We start from the raw sequence: 22,365 nt of genomic DNA, 5'->3' as shown, positions 1-22,365 counted from the left end.
AAGAAACGTTTAAAAATTTAAGTTTAGTAAAATAAAAGATTTTAGCAACAATTTAATAAAATGTTATTTTACAATGAAACTTTGTGTAGAAGCCTTTGCTCATTTTTACCAGCGAAAGATTTCAATAACGAGTCCAATGATAAATGAATATATCTATTAAATCGTTTATAATTAAATAACAATAAATTAAAATAATTAAATAATAATCTATACTCTACTATAAAAACACAAATCAAGAACACAACAATTATAAAAGAAAATTTGTATTTTAAAGCAGAGAATTTGTGTAATTGAAGAATATTTATTCGTACATTTCAAATTCGTGCACTTTTTGTATACACATTTGGGTCATAGCGCATGATCAGTTCTAATTAGTTCCTTACATTACGTCGGTGATGACAAGTTTTGAGACTCCTTCGTAGTCTGATATTCAAGGCCCCCCAAAGAAGATGACAAGTTTCTTAACCTCAATAATCGTCAACTTTAATGCTTAATATCTCGTTTGCGGGGCAGAGCAATACTTTTTCCTGCCAGATACGTTCGTTTCGTGCGAAAACGCGTCGAATGAGCCTAAAATTTCGTAAAAATCGAAGGTAGTGGGCGTATTCTGGATAATTATCCAATTTTTTACACTTTTCGTATTTTCTTTTTTCTCGCGTTTATTTATTTATTTATTTCATTTTATGTGTGGAAAGTTTATTTTATTGGATGTGTAGCAACCTTTACTTTTTCGTCTAATGAAAACAGTTACTAACGAATGGATTCGCAGTAAATGACGTATGACATATTTATCGTTTTGGTACTAGAGTTACCGAGACTTGTCAAGTACTCTGAAAACGAAAATCCAAAGGCCAAGCTAAGAAGAAAAAGTCGTGTCGTGAAATTATGACGTCTATCAGCGAGGTCGATACGGTGCCTAAAACAAAAAAACCGTCGGGTGAGCATTACAACGGTTATTAAAAAATCATAAAGCAAAAGACTGAAAGGTCCTGATGTAACTATCGACGAGTTTTCGTAGTATTATACCTCCGACAATATCGACGATTTTGCTTGATGACTGATTGATGATATCGGGATAATTTTGCGCATTTTTCTGAATTTATGCTTATTTACATAATATGTTGCAAACCTTTTCTTCTTGGTTAGTTACTTATTTCTGGTAAAATTGAGTAAAGCTTAGTTGGTCTTTTATCTGTTTTTCAAGTCAAAAATTAGAAAGGAGATTTAGTTACAAGATCACATATCAATTGATATCAATTAGTTTTTATGAACAAGGTCCTATGCACAGTTTATAAAATTTCTTAGTTTTTGTATGCACATTTTAGTACTTTTATTTAATAATTATTTTTCCATCTAAACAAAATTAAAATATTTTATTATAGAAAGTAATAGAAAAGCTTAAGAGGTCATACAAGAATATTTATAGATAAAAAATTATGAACACATGTTTGCTTATTATGTGAATAAATTTAATTCTCTTCTATATATCTTATCATTATTTTCTATTACCAAGAAATACTAGTACAATATGCAATGAGAAAAAATCATATACAAAGAAAAATATGAAATTACTTTATATGTTATATATTTTTAGAAATATATTTGTAATACATATGATTTAATTTTGCCATACACAGATAGCGCATTCAAGCAACAACGACTACCAGCCTGGCAACCAATACTCACAGCTGGTACAGTTCTGCCGACGTTTTTTGTGATAGGAATTGCATTTATACCAGTGGGCATAGGATTACTTTACTTTTCTGACGAGGTTAAAGAACACATTATAGATTACACTAACTGCATCTCTAGCAATCCAGGATCTAAGAGGTGTGCAGATGTGATTGCAGAGGATCCAAACAATACCTGTGAATGCAAAATAGATTTCCAATTACCTACGGATTTTGAGGGCAAGGTTTACATGTATTATGGCCTGACAAACTTCTATCAAAATCACCGTAGATATGTGAAATCTCGAGATGACAATCAACTATTGGGAAAATTAGATCATGAGAATTTGTTAGTCTCAAATGACTGCGAACCTTTTGCCTACAAAGAAGTAAATGGCACAACAAAACCCATTGCCCCATGTGGTGCTATTGCAAATTCACTTTTTAATGATAACCTGACACTGTGGTCCTTTACTCATAAAGATTTTGTACCATTACTAAGAACCGGTATAGCTTGGCCATCTGATAAAAATATCAAATTTAGAAATCCAGAACACACTAAGGGCAATCTGAAGGAAGCATTCAAGGATTTTGAAAGCCCTAAGAACTGGAGTAAAAACATTTGGGACTTGGATCCCTTTAATGATGATAACAATGGATTCCAGAATGAGGATTTAATTGTATGGATGAGAACTGCAGCATTGCCTACTTTCCGAAAACTCTATCGTAGAATCGATCATTCTCAAGAGGGCTTTAAAAATGGTCTACTTGCAGGAAATTACTCTCTTAGAGTTACATATTGTAAGTAATTTAAGTAAAATGAAACATGAATTAAAAGATTAAGAATAATCTAAAAAAATTAAAATAATAAATAAAATCAAGATTTACTGATTGGTATTTGAAAATGAAAAATGAATTAAAGATTCTTTCATATATTTGATATTTTTCACTTGTATGTTATTGAAACAAACATAATGAGAAAACTTAAATAATGTTTTGGAATTTTTTCAGCATTTTCTGTTACCTCCTTCTATGGAAAGAAAAAGATGATCTTAAGTACAACTTCTCTTTTGGGAGGAAAGAATCCCTTCCTTGGTTATGCTTATATTGTCGTGGGGAGCTTGTGCTTATTGCTAGGTGTAGCACTACTCATTATACATATTAAATGTTCTAAAAGGTAACTGATATACTCATATATATCTCTCACTCTTATCTATCTATATAAACAATAAACATATAAAATATTCTATTTAATAACATCTTCTATGTGGTGAAGGAACCATCTACATGAATTATTGAACATAATCATATAAAACTAAGATATATGTTAATATCTTTAATGTTTACAAATGTACTTAAATTATATGCAATATTAATGATGCACGATTAATGTGTGTCAATCTTAAACAATATAATCACTTGTGTTTTACATATTAAACAATCTCTCAAGTCAGGTTGACACAGAGACACATATTTAACTTTATAACAGTTGATAATATAATATCTGATACATGTATGTGTTATACAGCAAACTAATGTAAAGACGACTACAAGAAAGTATTCTTAGGGCACCCATGTATGTTCTTGTAAGTGTTTGTGATACTGTGTTATGTCTATCCTTTACAATTGACATTTAAAAGGTTGTCTTAATAAAATATGACCAATCGGACAATGTTTTGTCCTTATAATTTGTAACTTAGTATAAAATAAAAAAATTGTATAAAATATATCACCAATATTTTATTACGAAAAGAAAACTAATAATTAGTTCGACTGGTCATATTTGGTATATTGTATGCTTTGTCAGAATGTGTGTGCATTTTTTCTGTTGTTTCTCAGAAGAATGGAATATTTGTTTTTAGAATGCTATCGTATGCAATTTCTTTTTTATATTAAACAATAGATAAAAATAATTTCTATATAACGCTATTGAATTTTATTATATAATTATATGATATAATTGTTTAAAAATAATGATATATATTCAATTTTACATTTATATATATATATATATATATAAATGTAAAATTGAAAAATACTAATTATAACTGTTTGTCCAAGTAATTTCATTATGTGCTTGTTTTGTGTTTTCATGTCTGATATATGTTTGAATGCACATTTTTAAAAATTAAATTTAAATGCACTTGTTTGTGTGTTTGTGTATTGGCACAGAATTAAGTAAAAATTTAAATACTTTCAATATCTCAAAAAATTAACAAAATTATTATAGAAATTCGTAACGAATTTATTGATAAGAAACTAAGTTTGATTCAATTTTAACTTAGATGTATATTATAAAAAGCATGTCGCATGTCTTGAAAAAAGAAAAGAAAACATTTATCGAAAGTTGACAATGAGTATATTTTTAATTTACGCGTATCATTACATTTCAAAGCATTTTAATTTTTTCTATGCTTCGTTTTATTTCATTGTTAAATTTAATTTGATTAGTAAATTGAAAAGTCGTGCGTACATTTTTTTCACATTTATCACATGCATATATCTTTTTTTAGCACCGCCGACATGATCAATGTGACTCCAACTACGGAATATCATCATTAGGAACGATTCGTTTGAAATGAACATGATTATAGATTACCGTAGGACGAATGAATTTTTTGATAATATTGATTTTCGTTTGTCAATCATAAACGAAGATATGATTAATGCAGTAAAGTAACAAATCAATCAAAAATTTCTTATTTAAAAGATGGTTATCTTTTAACTCGAGAATAATCACCCGGAGAGATTTTTACACTCCAGTAACAAAAAAATAATATTGATAAAAATATATGAATTAATAGTTTGGTTTACTGATCGAATATCCATACCTATATTTTTATTTCTACTTACTTTTTTTTAGAAGATATTTAATAAATGTATATAATGATCTCAAATATTCAATTGTAAAATAATCAATAATGTACAAATGCAACTAATAATAATGATAAGAAAAAGGTGAAAAATTACTCTAGGTGATTGTTTACGCAAAAAAATTAGATACTATTTTCGAGTTAAAAAACATTTTTAATTAAGTTTTAGTATTGTTATATGTATAGCATGCATAATAAGATTTTCATAATTGAATTATATATTCTTAGACTTATATCGTAACCTTCAAATGGAGTCTCTCTAATTAATTATTTCAGTCTTAATTGACAAGTAAGTAGCTGTTGCTGTCAATATTTAATTAAGTTGTGAATATCCTGTTATGAAATGCTATATATCAGCAAAGTGGACGAAAGTATTATATAAATGATTACACAATGCTGAAACCAAATGTTTTAAAATATTTCATTTATAGATAGTGAATTTTTCGTAAAATAATCTTTTGAATTAAACAATGCGTTTGTTGCATTTGTTGATGCACTTATCTTACAGTTGTTGATTTAGAACTAAACTTTCTATTTTAAATCTTGAAGTTATAAAGATATAGAAATTAAATATAAATTAAATGTTTCCTCACAGTGGCTTCGTATGATTCAACAGTCATAAAGTTGCTTTTCTCTTTTGTGGAGTTTTATTCGTTTAATTTTGACATACCAATGCAAAAGTAACTTTAATGTAATTTATTTAATATCATTGAGAAAAATATCTTCAAAATGCACACGAGCAAAATCCTCTTTAGATTGTTGTATTTTATGAAGGAAACCATTATTAATGCTGTTACTTGAAGATTAATATTTATTGCGTAAAAAATTATATATTCTGCAAACTTGTGTCTATCAAGCACTTGTAATTTCTAAATGTCTTGAAAATATGAGGTATACTTGTAGGAGATATAGAATATTGTGTTCACGGAAATTAATTGCGTTACAAAATAGTTAATAACTATACATATATAAATATGCATGTTTTCAATGTTTTTTTAACAAATGATTTATTAAAATGACTGATACTATTGAAATTAATTATTAATCAACCAATATTGATGCTCTGTGTATAATGGTTTATAAAGGTATTTAAATTGGCGATGCGTTTTTAAATAATAGCATTTGAATAATAATCTTGAATTACGTATCTGTATAAATTTTTAATTAATTTGAGAGAAACAGTGTTGCCCTCAGAATTTTTTCTGAGTGCAATTTTGATTTATTGTGCCTTAACTAGATATGTATGTATATTGAGCGACATAATTAAGACAGTGTATTATAATTACAATTACTTTATAACAGTGTAGAAACGGATTACTGAGGTCAGATTACAATGTAAAATCAATCTAGTCTACTGTGAACATAATAAAGGGAAATGATTAAAAAATCAGAAACAATATCCTTTTTTTCTAATATTTTTTCAAGCACATACGATTATAATTGTTTATAATTATCTAAAATTATAGATAATAATACAATAAATACTTAGAAATTAGATAGATATTTTTTAATAATAACGATATTAAGATTAAATAAAGATTTTCAAACACAGATTCGTAAAACAAATCTATGAAACATTAATTCAAATTGTTAATTAACGATTAATGAATAAGAATTTGTAATTACGCTTTCAATTAAAGATGGAAATTTATTTCTAAACCATAATTTTTCAGGTTCTATTTTTCGAGAGCTTTGTAAAAAAGAAAATTCTAACTCGAACCTGGCTCGAACTTGGCTTGATAAAAAAATCATATTTGAAAGCCTTCGATGATTAGTTTAAATTTCGATCAACTTAATCAACAATTAACTTGGGAAATAAATTGGCGAATCGTGTAGTTAGAAATCTCGTCTCTTCTCAAATGAATCTCGGTTAATTAATCACTGATCAAGTGATCAGAGTTCGAACTCATCCCCTCCTTCTAAATCCAAAGGATCGTGACTCGTGAAGTATCGTAAACGCACGATTCAAGAACTGTCAAGAACGATTCGTAGTATTCGTACTATTCGGAGCAGAATGCGTCGCCTCGTGCGCGGGCGCAGCGGGCGGAAATATTTTCGAGCGCCATCTTGCTCCGCAACCGTACAATTCGTCAGTGCCTGTGAATGGACTTGTCATAAGTGTCTTACTTATTATTTCGCCTCTCTGTCCCCGTTCCTCGTTTCGCTCTCGAGAGCCTCGCGTTTCCAAATTCCCGAGTGGTATCGCCCGCATACGCAAGGTGAGTACGAAGATCCCACCGCTGTCATCGTCGTCGTCGTTGTCGTCGTCGTCGTGGTCGTCGTGGTCGTCATCGTCATCGTCATCGTCGCCGCCACTGTCATCGTCATCGTCATTCGGTCGAGTCGAGTGGACGCGCAACGCGAGGATCCGCGAAGCATCTTGTGCGACGAGGTCGTAGACATAATTTATCCTTCGGGGTCCCAAGTTTTTTCGAGACTAGAAAAACGGGAGGCCGCACCCCAGTCGTTGTCGTCGTCGTCGTAGCAGCCTCTCCTGAGCTTGGCCTCGGCCGTGACGGCGATATCCCGCAGAGATTGACGTGTCACGTACATATACATCTATTCGGGTCTACTCGCGAGGATTCCTCGGTGGGCGGGTACCCGCGACAGCGCGCTCCGCCAGTCTCGGTCAGAGTGGAACGGTGCGCGTTCGTCTGCCTCTCTCGCCCGTCGTCGACGTCGACGTCGTCGTCGTAGTCGTAGTCATCCCCGTCCCCGTCCCCGTCCCGACGTGAGCGTGTGCGCGAGCTGTGAAAAGCCAACCAATGCGAGGAGCATTCACCCGAACGTATGCGCAGCGAGGTGGAATCGACCTCTGGATTTAACAGCAATTGTACAATAGCAATAATTTCCTGCCTACGCCTCCCTCCCCTGCCGCCTCTCTCCTTCACGCGCGTCGCGTTTTCGCGCTTGACATGTTAACCAGGATCTCAACGGTGATTTCGAGATAACGCGCGCAAGTGTTTCAAAACTTTCTGAAACGTGATGCCTTGAGATGTCATATAATTTTCAAGTGTGATTATTTTGCAAGATTTTTTTTAAGTATGCACGTTAATTCCTCGCAAACTGTTCATTGTTTGTTGTCGTTCCTGTTTTTCAACTACGGTATTGCTGTCGCAACAGGCTTGACACGTGAACACTTTAATTATTACACGGGGAATAAAAAGTCAATCCAGCAGTCCAAAGGACAGAGAGGACAATGATCAATACTCTCATGGTCAATTATATGTATAATACTGTTAATGCACAATGGAAGGAAACCTTACAAAGGATTTCAGCTTGCTATAGTTTCGTGTAATAGATAAATCCCTCCAGTTCTTTGTTGCTTGTGTTTATACTCTTTACTTTCTGCAAACAATTGTGAGCGATATTTGCATAGCCATTCTCGATAGCAAGAGGAAGATATTAACATTGTGAAAGCGAGTGTATAAAATATTTCTAAATAACAATGTTGATATCATTTGTTGAGTCAACACAATGGATTGAAGATCTTAGATTATCATCTAAAAAAGGGGAACAATAATGATTTTGAAAGACATTCTAGAAAAGTTCAGAATCCTTAAGTTTCAAAATCTCAAGGCATCGCTATTTGAGTGATAAATATAAGAATCTTTTTTTTTTGTTTATTAATCATCATTAAGTGAATTGATAATATTGCGTTGATGAAGAATAAAATTGTACTGCTACGATAAGATAAGCGAAGAACACACAACAGAAACACACTACAGACGATAATGCTCTCCTCACTTTTTCTGTTTCCAGAAGAGCAGTACAGTTCATTAAAGGAAGCTCCACATCTTTACCTCCATCAGTGTAAGTGATCTCTTTCAGTGAGCTTTCTGCATGCTTTGTCATCTGTAAATAGGGTAATCTTAACAGTAGGTCTCTTCCCTGTAAGTCTCGAACATTTACCCAAATTAAATTGCAGTTTTTATTCTTCCTAATTTAGCGGTTTGTTTGTCGAAAATCTTATAAGAGACGGGAGCACATAGGGAGTACAAATTGTGATTTTCTTCATACTTTTCAATTGTATGCGATGTCATGGATATTTGAGATCTTTTTTAAATGATGAAAGATTATAGCGATCAATGTATACATTGAATTTAAATCAATATTTGATTAGCGTGTGTACGTGTATAAATTATTCTTTACATTTTCTCCATAAAATATGTGTGAGCTGTTATTGAAACAAGATTTTCATATGTAGCAATATATCGTGCGATATATCACGTTATTTAAGAAAAGGAGTTTAGGGAATATATGAGTTGTGCCTATTAAAAGATACAATGTATTTGATTTTTTTTTTAACAGTGCCGTTGTTGCTATGAGTTTTGTCATGCTAACGTATTCACAAATGTATTAAACATATGTGCATTACTTTTTGTTATTTTTTTCGCGCACATGCACAATCTTACAGAATCCATTTGAAATTCTGATAACTTACAAGAAATTTCATGTAATATTCATTTGCATAATATCATAATAATTAACAGATTAATGTGTCATTATCATCCACATGCAGAATGATGTGATCATGCATTTAAGGTGTGATAAATTTATTATATAGTAGTTATTTATCGTATCATCTGATAGTTTAGGCTTTTGTTGTGATTTGGAGTATTTGGAAGTTTTCTATATTTCTGGGCAAAACCTAGAGCTTCATCCACAACGCCAGCGATATTTCATTAATCAAGAATGGCGATGCAGAAGGTAAATGCCAATAATATTCACAATTGTTGAATTAACAACTGTACTCACTCATAATAACATAAGATTTGATGTCAGAGTGTATTGCTAGAAGATTTCTGTGTTTTAAAGTAAATATAATATCTCTCTATCAGTCTTTATAAAGATAGTTTGATATTTTTCACAAGGAGTTATTGTTATGTGTGTTATGTGAGATATGTGTATATATATATATATATATATATATATATATATATATATACATATACAATATATACACACGACTTTATTTTGATTTTCTAGTTTTTTTGTTATGATGCACCTTTATTAGTTTGCGTACCAACATAATAACATGATAATAATATGTAATGAAATTGATAATGACAAATGTACATTATGCAAGTCAGTATTGCATTAAATATTGTATGACTATCTGGACTTGATATGTTTTAAATTTTACTACTCTATGTAACCCTATAAATAATACTTATCTCAAAGATAAGATAAAGAGAAAGAGAGACGGAGAGATAATATTAATCATAATATATATAGGCACATCTCAAATCAGATTTTATATGATATTTAAAAAAATATAGGCACATTTTTTCTCTCAATTTTTTTTTTATTCTTATGTAAAAATATATGAAATAATGTAATATTTTTACATTATTTCACATATTTTTATACTGAATAATTAATTAAGTGAATTCTGTTAAAGTACAGATTTCAAAATAAAATATTATATGGTAAACATAACTTCTATTTTATTTTATTCACTTAATGTGGTAATTTTATTTACTTGTAAAATTTACTTGTAAAATATACATATTTGAATATTTTTGCGATATATTTAAGAGAATAATTCATATTAGTACTTATAAAAATTATATATATATATTCGTTTTTATTTATTAATTTTTATTTTAATGTACTGTATATAATAATCTTTGTCCGCAATTTATATTTCTTTTTATTATTTTTTTATTACAAGTAATTTGATTAATTTGCATGCCTTGATTTTAGCTCTAAACTTCCTGCTATTAATTGACTTAAAATTATATTTTACTGAAATTTGGTGCTAATATTACTAGGTTTGTAATAATGCATACTTATTGCTGCATGGTTTTCATATAAACAAAACACCCATATTTATTATCAGACGCTATTTGCGTCATAATTGACCTGCTATTATTTTTACATTATAGCAATTATAGGCTATGTACATTAAAGATTAAGGTCAAGGTTGAATGATTTATAGATTTTTGAAGAATCATAAATATTCATAGAATATAATTCCTGTTAATCCTGTAAAAAAACTGAACATCTAATAATGTTTTTTCTCTTGCATTAAAATAGATACAATATTAAATATGGGTCTTTAAATCCAAGATTTATAATACTACACTTGAGTAACATATAGTAATGATATTTTAGATGAGAAGACAAGGGCAAGACGTCATGCAGGTGAACCTAGCAGGTATTAGGCGAGATATTATGAATCTTGCCCATAACTACAGCAATGCTCAGGTGATTAGTAAAATCTTTTTATATTATCGAATGTTATTTTTCATCAATAATAATGTAAAAATATAATAATAGAATTTGTAAAAATAGCTGTATTAAATGAGAAAAAGGAAAAGAAATTAAACATGTAAAAATTTTGAATGTCAATATGAGATAATTGCTATTATTTTCTATAGAAAGCCGTACGAAAAGCTACCAGCAATGATCCTTGGGGTCCAAGTAGTACACTTATGGCAGAAATCGCCGATTTAACATACAATGTTGTAGCGTTTACGGAAATTATGCAAATGTTATGGAAAAGATTGAATGATCATGGGAAAAACTGGCGACATGTATACAAAGCCTTAGTTCTCTTAGATTATCTTATCAAGACGGGAAGTGAAAAAGTAGCACAACAGTGCAAAGAGAATATTTTCGCCATCCAAACTTTAAAAGGTAACAAACGTGAAATTTTACTTTATAATATATAAGAGTAAATAAATATCTATGTGTGCGATATTTTAATTAAAAACTTGAAACTTTATTTTTTGATGAAATTGATATTTATTGATTATTGATGAAATACAGAAATGTAGTTTATAAATTTAATTGCATTTGTAATATAGACCAAATCTCTAGAGATTCCTGCAAGTTTTTTTATTAACAGTATCGTATTATAATTTTATAGATTTTCAATACATGGATGGGCATAAAGATCAAGGAATTAACGTGCGGGAAAAAGCAAAACAATTAGTGGCCTTATTAAAAGATGACGAGAGATTGAGAAATGAGCGAGCTAGAGCATTGAAAGCAAAAGAGAGATTTGCGCAATCGGTTAGTGGTTTTGGAAGCGACGGTTTGGATACAATGTCACCTGTTAGCAGTGATGTAAGTAGTGTATTATCAATCAATGATTAAAAACTGTTAACTTATGTGTTATTATCTTATTTCAGTTTCAAGATTGGGAACCTTGTCATTTATCCGAATCAACGGCTAGACGTGCAAGTAAGTTTCTCTTTATAACACAAGCACTTTTATAGTCTTGTTTGATCAAGATCTTTCAAGATTAAGATTATTTTAACTGAAACGAGATAATTTTTACGTTTGATCTAAATTCTCTTATCATATCTCATTTATTTTTTGTCATAAATTTTTCAGCGGAATTAGAAGCTGCAAGACCGCAAACGGTAGGCGAAGAAGAATTACAATTACAACTGGCCTTGGCTATGTCTAGAGAGGAAGCTGAACAAGAGGAGCAAAGAAGACGCAGCGATGACGTTAGATTGCAATTAGCCCTCAGTCAAAGTCAGCAAGATTTTAAGTGAGTAATCGGCAGAATCCAATCTAGTAACTCAATGTGAAAAAAATGCCTGACTTTGCATTTACGGGGCAATGCCATGAATTTTATATGAATTTTAGAACTCCGCAATCTGAGAAGCAAAGCCATATGCTAGATTTACTCGACGTACATTTGGGAGAAGCAAGTGGCTCCTCTGTACAAACTGATCCTTGGGGCATCCCAATAACAGGACCACCGCCAAGACCACAGGTATTTGCTAATTATGCCGTCAATCATATTTTGCATGATAACATGAAATTGTATCGTTTTGCATGATGCAGTTTTTGGATTTATCTGAATTTTATGTGCATAAGGTATGCCCAATGAATATTAGAAGACATTATTTAATATATATTTAGGCATATAGGCGTAGAATGTTTGGTGGAGTAATTAATAAAATAGTGGAAAAATAAGATTGTTCTCGTTTTACAGCCACAAAACGATCCGTGGAGTGTTCCAACAACGAGTACCACATCACCCGCGGTAGACCCATGGACGCCTGTTCCTCCGCAAAGACCAAGTGAGTTTTATTATTACGATAATTCTTACTCTTTACATAATTACATGTTTATTTAATTCCTATGTTCGTATTCTTTTTGCATGTTCTTACGTCTTTGATGATTTCCAATAATTCTCAGATCCATCAGGTACAATCAGTTAATTTTTTTACTATTTTCCTCATAATTTATTAAAGTCCTATATCTGAATCCTTATCAAGAATAAGCTTACTGTTTTTATTGTAATATTAATGACAACAGTGTCCTAAATTTTTCTGTTTTTATTGTAATATTTGATGAATAATTTGACAAGAATTAAATTATAATTCCATTATAGCTGCCACTATCGATCCATGGCGTGCTCCTGCCCCATCTCCGGCTACGGTTATATCTCCTCCTCGTACCAATGACCCTTGGTCACCGGTTCCAGCTGCTGCTACTACTACTACTACGACTACTACTACTACTACCGAATCGGAAACGAACAAACTGCAGGTAAGGAAGAACAGACTTGTTCAAGTTTTATAATTGTAATAATTTATAATGTGTTGAGCTGAAATTTGCTTGTTACAGACGGCTCAAGATGGCATAACATCCTCGTCACCATCTTTCAACAATTCTAATTTGACACCTAACATCGGCTTCGCGGTATCGTCGCCGAATATAGGTTTCAATTTGTCGCCAGCATCTTCGGCCACTAACACCTTTAGTACTAGCAATGGTTTCACTGGCACGGGGCCGAGTTTTAACAATTTTTCTACTCAAAATAATGGTAACGCCGCTGCGACAAGTCCCCTGAGCGATTTAGATGAATTTGATGTGATTACTAACAGAGGAAAACTCGGAGCTAGTCCGCAGACAGTGAACAACGGTATTTGAGTCATGCAAAATTTTTTCGTGAAATGCGGCATTAACGTATGTCGAAATTATATAATAAAGTTACATGATTTTAAAATAGGTGGTACAGCATCATCAGGAGGAGATCCCTTTGATCTAGGTGGTATGGCTGAAACCCTTCCTGCCAGTACAGGCGCTGTGAAAAAGACACCACAATCCTTTTTAGGAGAAAATTCTGCGCTCGTCAATTTGGATAATCTTGTCAGTGCTTCGGCGATTAAACCATCGGCTCCTGCGCCAGCGGGTAAGTTTTTATTTACAATTAGAAGGTATAAATATCGAGAAAGAAGAGTCCAGTATTCGAGTATCTCTCGTTCACATATGTTGCTTAATATATCTTTTATTATATGAACAATAATTCATTAAAGATAAAATCCAATTAATATAATAATAAACAATAATTCAAATATGAAAAAAGTAATACATTTTACGCTATAACATGCTCTATGTCTACAAAATAGCGTTTCATTGGAAATAAGTTCGTGAGTATCAATAACATGATTAAGAATATGGCATGAATGCATGATGACTATTATGTGCAGTGTAATTATGCTTATTACATGTCTTTCATGTTATGTCAGGTGTTATTTTTTTACTTAAGAGTACTGTGATTTGTATCTTTCTTCGAATATATATCTTACAGTATTCTAGTATGAAATACATACATTTTTTTTCTAGTCAAATTATCCTTTTTGAATATTTTTAATTTTTATTCCTTTTTTTGTAATATGCATTTGTTTATGTGGAATGAATCAACAAATGTCAAATTATATATCAAACAATCTTAAAAACTGAAAATTTTAATTAATATCTTGAAATAAGAACAATTAATTTTATTAAATGAAAGCAAAAACGGGAAACGTACATTTTATAGTAATCTTTTTCTATTTCTAGGTCATAGATTAACATCTTTTTTATTGTTTTATTCAAGATATTGATATAAATCTCAGATATTTATACTGAAAGGCTTTAAACTGATTGAACTGTCTTCATAAGCAATAAGAGTTATTTTACTAACAAATAAACATATGTGAATGATAATTACAGCAACCATGTCATATTCAGCAAATCCATTTGCAACTGTGACGCCACCACCCCGTCCTACAATCAATCAGATTCGACAGGATCCATGGACAGCGAATACAACTACTACGGCTAATCCGTTCCTCTCGTAGCCTGATCGATCAATCGAAAACTTCGTAATTACTGCGAAACGTGATCCGCAGTTCTACATATACTATTACGGTATAAATCGGTTCACGGTAAAAAAAATATGATTTTACTTATAGCAATTATGTGGGTAGGGACAGAAGTGAATAAGATCAATAAGAGGGCGGAGAAAACATCCCCATCAATGAAATTTTATTGATAGCTTAAAGCATTACTTTTTGATGAATTATATTGCAGCGCACTTATGCTTATTGTACAAGTCTCTTTTTTCTTTTTTTTTAGTTTTCTTTGCATGTACTACTCGCTTCTTAAAGTTTATTGTGGAATAATCACCTAAATAATTAACTAGTGGAAGTGTGGCATATTTGTAATTAAGTGATGGTTGGATGGTTAAAGGTACAACATAATAATACAAATCATGTTTTAACTTTGAACGCTTAAATGATCCCAAGGTACGATTAGATTTTATATACACTCCTTTCTCTATATGATCTATTTTCTATGTATGAATCAATTCAGGGAAAGATTGCTCAGCAATATACCGCTTCACTGCTGGGGAAGAATGTAAAGTAACCGCTGGCATTGAAATCAGTTTATGCGTTTTTGTATACACATTTTCTATAGTAAAAAAAAAGGGGAAAAATGAGATCGTGAGACTGTAATCGTGATTTGCAGAAACATTGTTATAATGAACAGAGTTCCGTTCGCTGTTATACGCTTAAGATGTGTCGATTATGGTCTGTAAAAAAAAATTCAATGTTGTGGCTTGCTTTCTAATACAGAATCCGTAATAAGGGCAGCTATTGTGTTGCAAAGTGTACACGAATTTCTTACATAGCTGTATAGCCGGTCATTCACGAATGACATACTGCGACCTATGGCACACTAAGGCACTTCTAAACGAAAAAAATGCAACTGTGAAAGTAGCATCCACGCTAAATGATACGAACATTAAGAAAATAATCCATATTGTTTTTACTACTCAAAGTCTCGATTTCAATCGACCGTGTGCACATTTATATACAGATCTGGCATAGCTGAAGAATCAAATTCAAGAGCGATAAGAACTGTGTCTATCGTATTCGAGTTATTGATATTTAATTAAATCGAAATAACAATGTGTTATTTCTAATCCATTTTCAATTTAACATTTGCGTCAACGTCCAAAGTTGCGTAAGAGCCCGATCGCTCATAGGATAAATTTATAACAAGTCTACAAGGAAGGTTTTTTCCTATCCATATTTTATAAATTTGCATGATAAAAACACGAATCAGATTTCTTTAACATACGAAACAAATACGTACATATTTTAATTTATATAAAAAATGTACATATATTAAAGCATATCGTTCCCTCGTTTGTCAAATGTTTGTAGTGCATATACAAAATACTAATGCAGAAACTTTTTACTGGTTAATTAAAAGCTATACTCGTCATTATCGTGTTCTGTATTTGTAGAAAAATTTACTGAGTTTTTTATAAATCTTTTTATTAGATTTACTATTCTTGCTTGTATCACTGTACTCTGATATTAAATGATATTATTTATTTTACAATATATATCCGTTTATAAATTGTTCTGGTATAGACAAGCAAAAATTTTTTAATATCCTTGAAATGTTGCATGATTTCAGTATCTTTTTTTTTTTCAAATAAAATAATTTTACCGCACTTTACAGTTTTACACAAAAAAAATATTTATCAGTATACAGCATTGACAAAGGGGAACTATATTAGCTTGGCTCTTATCTGAATAAATCAGGAGTTGCACGATTTAAGCTATTCTATTCAAGTAAACGTCGAGCAAATAATTCCAATGTATTATTTATCATTAAATCTATAATTTTTGTTGACTTTATGCAATTTTAACATACTTGCTTATATGAGTGAAATTGTATATTTAATATGTATTTATCCAGATGTTCGCCAGGACATGAAGTTAAAATGTATGATACGTATAACGTGTAGAGATTTAATTATACAATCATTGTCTTTAACGATTTAAAAATATAAACAATTCTACTAGCCATTGTACCTGTTGAATATAGGATGACATATTACAGCATCCTGTATACTTTGGTTTTGTTTATGTAGATCTGCATCTTTTTTACCTGTTTTATTTAAGCAACTAATATATAAATCATGATGTACACAGCTTCATCCCTGTGCGAACAGTGGAATATTTTTGTTTAGCTTTTAGAGCTGATGTAATTGCAGGAAAAAGAATTCAAAGAACATTTATATAAATAAATATTATATATTTTAGTAGATTATAATGATATACTTATTAATAATTATACAAATAAATATAAAAATTTTTAAGTTTTCTCAAATTTAACATTTAAAATTCCTTTGGTACTTTTTTCTAGAGAATTTGTGCGTGTATATATATGTATTTGATTATACTAATTGAAATCTATACATTTAATAATTATTATATAAAAAGATAAAAAGAAAGTCATGATATTTTCATTAATACTTCAATAAAAAAGATATTGTTTATCACTATACAAATATTTCCATTAAAATATTATAAGTAAATTTTAGATAAGTGATTTAGATATTTAAATTAAAAAAGTAAACAAAAATAATATAAATCTATTATTTATTTCATAAAAATGCATGAGAATATTTTTTTTTATTTGCGCACAAGTTATCCTTATTTAAATTAATACAGTCTTTAGATAAAAATCATATATGAATAAAATTACCAGATGTAAGTTTTATTAGAGTTCGTATGTGAATCTGTTTCAATTTAAAGAGATGCTTCAGTTGAAGAGTTTATTGTAATTGGTGGAAGAAAGTACGAACGGATCTGACTATGTAGCTGTGCTATTTCAGCATCCTCTCTCTCTAAAGCTCTAATGAGCTGTGCAAATTGTACAGTACCTGCTTTGTGTACACACAGTAATTAATTTTTCAATTCAATTTTCATTAGATTAAATTACTGTGCTCTTAATTTACGCACCTTCTCTTCCTTCTGGAAATCCATAATTTTTTATAACGTCCATTTGAATCTGTGTTACTAGTGGGAACACGAATTGCATCATTTTCAACATCTCGTTGCCGGAACTCTCCTTCGCCTCTGCAAGTTTTTGTAAGTTGTCGGATGTATTCAATGCTGCCAGAATTTCTGTCAATATAGCTGAAAAAAATTATATTTTACTGTATATTTACATTTATATATTTATGTAAAATGTAATTGACAATTTATATGGAACAATTATATTTATATTGATAAAGTTATATTGTAAGGGCATTGAATTTTAATGAAGTATAACTTCCAAATATTTTCTTTTAGATTGTTTCATACCTTTTGCAGTTTCCAATGTAAAACCAGGAACACTTGCCATTATGTACTAGAAAAAAAGGTTATGTTTTTAATGACGTTATTGCTCTATTATACGTGTGGTATATTGCAGACCTCTACTTAGTATTTTGTATAGTTAAATTGACAAATACTTTATAAGCAAAAATTTTATATATAGAATGTCGACCAGTAAGTACATTACTTCTTTTCCTGAAATTTGTTCACGATTTTATTCAGTCATAACTGATGATTATTTCTTTCACAATACTACTCATCACAGAACTGTAATATTTTGGTTTGTTTACGTTTATCAATAAATGTAAATAACAACTATCTGCAGCACTTACAGAAGTTGCATTTGACATCAATTTCTGGAGCATTAGATGGCAAGTGCTAAGCGCGCCATCTTGCTCGAGAGGAGTAGAAAGAAATTTAATGTACATTTCTATTAATGTAGATAGATTATTATTTTACTTTATTGTTATTTAATTATAAACGATTTAATAGATATATTCATTTATCATTGGACTCATCATTGAATTAATCTTTCTCTTGATATTGCTACATTCATGAGTCTATCGTATACTAACATTGAAAACATAAAAATTAGCAAAGGCTTCTACATAAAATTTCATTGTAAAATAACATTTCATTAAATTATTGTTAAAATCTTTTGCCTTACTAAACTTAAATTTTCAAACGTTTCTTTCAATGTTACGTAGGACAAGATAATGTTTCAATAAAAATTATTTTTATTATACATATTGCAAGAAAAACTAATTAATAATTAAATTATAATTTAATTATTAATTGATTTAATTATTAAATAATAATTTAATTATACGTTTTTTAAGATCGCTTAAAAAATCAATAAAAGTTGTCAGAAGATGTGTCGATAAATAAGGTAGGCGAGAATTGGGTCTTGCAGCGTTCAAAGTACTGAAAAATATTGTGTCTGAAATATCAGGAATCATTAGGAAAGTAGAATAGGCAAGGAAGTTGCTGAAAGTACGCGGCATGAATCTCGTATCGGCGCGCTGATTGGTCAGCGTCTTCAAGGTGGGGGCGTCCTATCTCTCACGTACCGATGCGCTGATTGGTTAACGTCTTCGAGGCAGGGGCGTCCCTATCACTCGCGTATCAACGCGCTGGATTGGCCAGCACCGGGAAGCCATCATTGTAAGTTTAGCCAATTACCATGTAGCCTTTCTGCCTATGGAGTGGGGATTATTCTACCTCTAAATCCAGTAAACCTACTCGCTAATTCTGTACTCCTAATAATTCTGACGATTTTTCGAGCTGTTTAATCGAACGGACAGCGTCATTTCTTCGATGTTACCTACTTCCTCCTATCGTAATTTACTTTCCTAATAACTTTGACAAAATTTTCAAAGCTTTGAGAGGCATATGCAACATGTTCTCATAAAGGAACCTTTTCATTTGACATTTAATACTACATTAAAAAAATTATTTAATGCGTTTAAACTTTTTTTATTATTAATATGAAATCATCCTTTGTCCTCTTTAATTTTGTTATTTTATTTGTGTACAAAAATTTGGAATTGTGTAAAATCAGGATTAAAATTAATATTTTTTAAATTAAATTAAATTGAAGTTAATAGCCTATAAAACAAATTTATAAATCTATGTGGAACAGAACAATACATTTCATAAAATTATTGCTAAAATCTTTCGTCTTACTAAACTGATAAGTATAAACACGTTAAATTTTTAAACAGGCAACAGATATCTGCTTCACAACAAAATTAATTTTTACCAAGTTTTCTTTTTTTAGTATGTGATAGATTCATAAATTTAGTAAGGCGAGAGTTCAACATTATATTTTAAATATAGTTATTTTACACAAAATTTATAAGTTTTTAGATGCATAGTTTAGTGTATGCTTTAGGTTCGTTCTTTATAATTGAGTCTTTTGCACTTCTCATTTAAGTGCAGGAAGCGTAGTGCAGCTGTACAGCTACAAGAAGCATGCTCTACAACGTTTTATGTTGTCATTTGTTCTACGTTCTTGAAGTATTTTAAAAAATAAATAAGAGTAAAATTTGAATTGTGCGACACAAATAACACATAATAGTTGAATTTAGAAAAAATTTACTATATTTTTATCAAGTGTATGCGACATGTGATACTTTTATCATTCTCTGCATACAACAAATTGTTAAAGTATATAGGTTATTTTAAACATTTTTAGAAACTTTGACTGGTTCCAGAAACGCGAGAGTATTTGAGGCAATTAAAATTTTTTGAGTGACAGAAAAAGAATAATTGAACACGTTGCTCTTTCCTTATATTCGATAACTAAGCAGAACACGATAAATATCTGTAGGACTTCATAGAAATATCTGTACAATATCATGGGATCTAATCACGATCAAACATTTTTGCATGTACTTCGTGAGGAAAAAAACATTAGTAATTTCTTGGACGCCTTTTTTGGATTTTTATATAGATGGTAAGTGTTAAAGATGTCAATGTTTCGAATAATACAATTCCATTTTACATAATAACCATTTTGCAATATATCAGCACAGATTTTTATGTTGAAACAAACTCGCAACAAAAATTGGGTTTTCCACCAGGAATAGCAGAGAAACTCGTATTAAATACTATGTACAAATGGAAAAACTCAGCATTGTCTTTGCAAAAGACACCATTGTCTGTGAATGATAACACAAACAGAAGTGGTACTTCAGATCAATTTGTTTTGATGCAAAATGAAAACTGTCAAACTGTAGAACTACCTCCACCTATGGCACAAGAGATTGAAATTGATTCGTGTAACAAATCAAATGATATTAAATCATTCTCTAAGCAATCGTTGAAGACAGACCATATATCAGATAGTTACAATGGAGCTGTAAGAGAAAATTATATTTGGACCCAAACTCTGAGTGATTTGGATGTACTTGTAAAAATACCAGAACACATAAAAGCATCCAAAGATACAATTACAGTCAACATAAGCGCCAATGAGATCAAAATTGATGGAAAACCTTCTGTCTCTTCAGTAAATTCTGAATGGGAAAACATTTTCAGTGGCAAACTTAATTTTAAAATCCGCAGAGATGAATCTACATGGAGCATTGAAGCTGGAAAACAAATTAGTGTGCGTTTATTTATAAGATTATATTTATTTTAACTTTTTTGAACATTGTCAAATGTATATTTTAATGCCTATTTATGTATTTGTACTTACAGATTCATCTTGAAAAAGCTATGGAAAGATGGTGGGAATCCTTAGTAATTGATGAACCAAAAATTGACTTAAATAAAATTGACTGTACAAAGCATTTTGATGACATGGCACAGGAAGAACAAATGAAAGTACAAGAATTGATGTGGAATCATCAACAGAAGATCTTGGGCAAACCTACATCTGAACAAATTGTAATTGTTTATGTCTTTCAGTTAACATGTACGTAACGCGAAATATTTATTTCTAAAATTTATAAATTATATTGCATTTACAGAAGATGGAGGCCACTTTGAAACAAGCGTGGAATGCTAAAGGATCTCCTTTTCAGGGTATGCCTTACGATCCTTCCATTTTAAAGTACAATTAATGTATTTTAATATATTTTATGAAATTATAATGTTTATGTGTCAGATATTAATTCTGGAATGCTACTCATATTTTTCTTACATTAATACTATTTTGAGTAAAAACTCACGTAATTAAAAATTTTTTAATACTTTTTTCTATTTTATGGGTTGAGCAAGGAGTTAGAATAATTAAATAATGCTATTTTATTGTAAAAAGGTATTGTTAAATATATTGTTATTTTAAGCTATCAAAATTTAATACAAAAACTATATTAAACTTGAATTAACACATAGGTGAAATTGAAAATTCACCTAGAATAGCATTCCAGGATAAAAATCAGATTATGTTTATATTAAATAGCTTACATTAAACTATTTATATTGTAATAATTTTATAATGTGTGTGTGTGTGTGTGTGTGTGTGTGTGTGTGTGTGTGTGTGTGTGTGTGTGCGTGCGTGTGTGTGTGTGCGTGTGCGTGCGTGCGTGTGTGTATAATATATGCTACAATTTTATTGCCTAGAAATCTTGTTTTGATATCTTCGATATTTTGCCTTACATATTCTATGTATTTAATATTATAAAAATTATGAAGAGAACGAAAACAATGAAGAATAATGTTTAAGTATCTTTAAATAAAATAATCCAAATTAATATTGCATTTTTGTACTAGGAAATATTATGCTTTGAGAAAAATTTCAACCTAAAAAGATATTAGATAATAAAACGCAAAAATCCTCAGAGCAAAGATAAATATTTATAAATTTCCATTTAATTACTTGTTAAGAAATATACTATGATAATATAGATTGAGGTTTATTAATAGTGATTTTATCTAATTAAACCTCGCCAATTT

General features: G+C 30.4%; 4 protein-coding genes across 27 annotated transcripts in view; 3 read left to right on the top strand and 1 right to left on the bottom strand.

Moving 5' to 3' along the window:
• The first annotated feature begins 416 nt into the window (after positions 1 to 416).
• LOC105201839 (cell cycle control protein 50A) lies at positions 417 to 5,938 on the top strand. Of its 2 annotated transcripts, none has more exons than XM_011170062.3 (5): positions 417 to 593; positions 807 to 937; positions 1,638 to 2,471; positions 2,682 to 2,847; positions 4,184 to 5,938. In XM_011170062.3, exons 2-5 carry the CDS (start codon positions 886 to 888, stop codon positions 4,230 to 4,232), a joined length of 1,101 nt encoding a protein of 366 aa, XP_011168364.1. In that variant the 5' UTR covers positions 417 to 593; positions 807 to 885; the 3' UTR covers positions 4,233 to 5,938. The 2 variants fall into 2 exon arrangements, with proteins under 2 accessions (XP_011168364.1, XP_011168365.1); XM_011170063.3 differs by lacking the exon at positions 417 to 593 and adding an exon at positions 3,199 to 3,256 and having other exon boundaries at positions 644 to 937.
• Positions 5,939 to 6,552: 614 nt separating this feature from the next.
• On the top strand, positions 6,553 to 16,904 carry LOC105201840 (epsin-1). 14 transcript variants are annotated; one of them, XM_011170081.3, is made up of 16 exons: positions 6,553 to 6,762; positions 8,306 to 8,356; positions 9,137 to 9,253; positions 10,664 to 10,756; positions 10,930 to 11,188; positions 11,421 to 11,620; positions 11,686 to 11,737; positions 11,891 to 12,053; positions 12,152 to 12,281; positions 12,504 to 12,591; positions 12,710 to 12,718; positions 12,906 to 13,063; positions 13,142 to 13,439; positions 13,527 to 13,709; positions 13,927 to 13,947; positions 14,513 to 16,904. In XM_011170081.3, the coding sequence occupies exons 3-15, from the start codon at positions 9,239 to 9,241 to the stop codon at positions 13,941 to 13,943; spliced, it is 1,665 nt and encodes a 554-aa protein (XP_011168383.1). In that variant the 5' UTR covers positions 6,553 to 6,762; positions 8,306 to 8,356; positions 9,137 to 9,238; the 3' UTR covers positions 13,944 to 13,947; positions 14,513 to 16,904. The 14 variants fall into 14 exon arrangements, with proteins under 14 accessions (XP_011168383.1, XP_011168367.1, XP_039309747.1 ...); XM_011170065.3 differs by lacking the exon at positions 13,927 to 13,947 and having other exon boundaries at positions 9,199 to 9,253; XM_039453813.1 differs by lacking the exon at positions 13,927 to 13,947 and having other exon boundaries at positions 6,554 to 6,762; positions 9,142 to 9,253.
• Positions 16,480 to 22,365, bottom strand: part of LOC105201842 (protein C10) — a 40,619-nt gene continuing 34,733 nt past the window's right edge. The window contains exons 1-4 of one of the 7 annotated variants that reach the window (XM_026133219.2): positions 18,294 to 18,404; positions 17,950 to 17,995; positions 17,605 to 17,781; positions 16,480 to 17,528 (exon numbers count right to left, since the gene is read on the bottom strand). In XM_026133219.2, coding sequence (XP_025989004.2) covers positions 17,392 to 17,528; positions 17,605 to 17,781; positions 17,950 to 17,995; positions 18,294 to 18,389 — 456 coding nt within the window. In that variant the 5' untranslated portion in view covers positions 18,390 to 18,404 and the 3' untranslated portion in view covers positions 16,480 to 17,391. Of the gene's footprint in view, positions 17,529 to 17,604; positions 17,782 to 17,949; positions 17,996 to 18,143; positions 18,405 to 22,365 lie in introns of those variants that run through there. The other 6 variants (XM_011170082.3, XM_026133220.2, XM_011170083.3 and 3 more) reach the window with 6 other exon arrangements.
• LOC105201843 (nudC domain-containing protein 3) lies at positions 19,919 to 22,163 on the top strand. 4 transcript variants are annotated; one of them, XM_011170086.3, is made up of 5 exons: positions 19,919 to 20,078; positions 20,159 to 20,419; positions 20,494 to 21,073; positions 21,166 to 21,354; positions 21,438 to 22,163. In XM_011170086.3, the coding sequence occupies exons 2-5, from the start codon at positions 20,322 to 20,324 to the stop codon at positions 21,528 to 21,530; spliced, it is 960 nt and encodes a 319-aa protein (XP_011168388.1). In that variant the 5' UTR covers positions 19,919 to 20,078; positions 20,159 to 20,321; the 3' UTR covers positions 21,531 to 22,163. The 4 variants fall into 4 exon arrangements, with proteins under 4 accessions (XP_011168388.1, XP_039309753.1, XP_011168391.1 ...); XM_039453819.1 differs by having other exon boundaries at positions 19,920 to 20,419; positions 20,547 to 21,073; XM_011170089.3 differs by having other exon boundaries at positions 19,921 to 20,419; positions 20,499 to 21,073.

Source organism: Solenopsis invicta, chromosome 9 (genome assembly GCF_016802725.1).
Source record: "Solenopsis invicta isolate M01_SB chromosome 9, UNIL_Sinv_3.0, whole genome shotgun sequence".
NCBI classification, from domain to species: domain Eukaryota; kingdom Metazoa; phylum Arthropoda; class Insecta; order Hymenoptera; family Formicidae; genus Solenopsis; species Solenopsis invicta.
The sequence above is the reverse complement of the archived record's forward strand: the minus strand, read 5'-3'. Positions and strand labels throughout refer to the sequence as shown.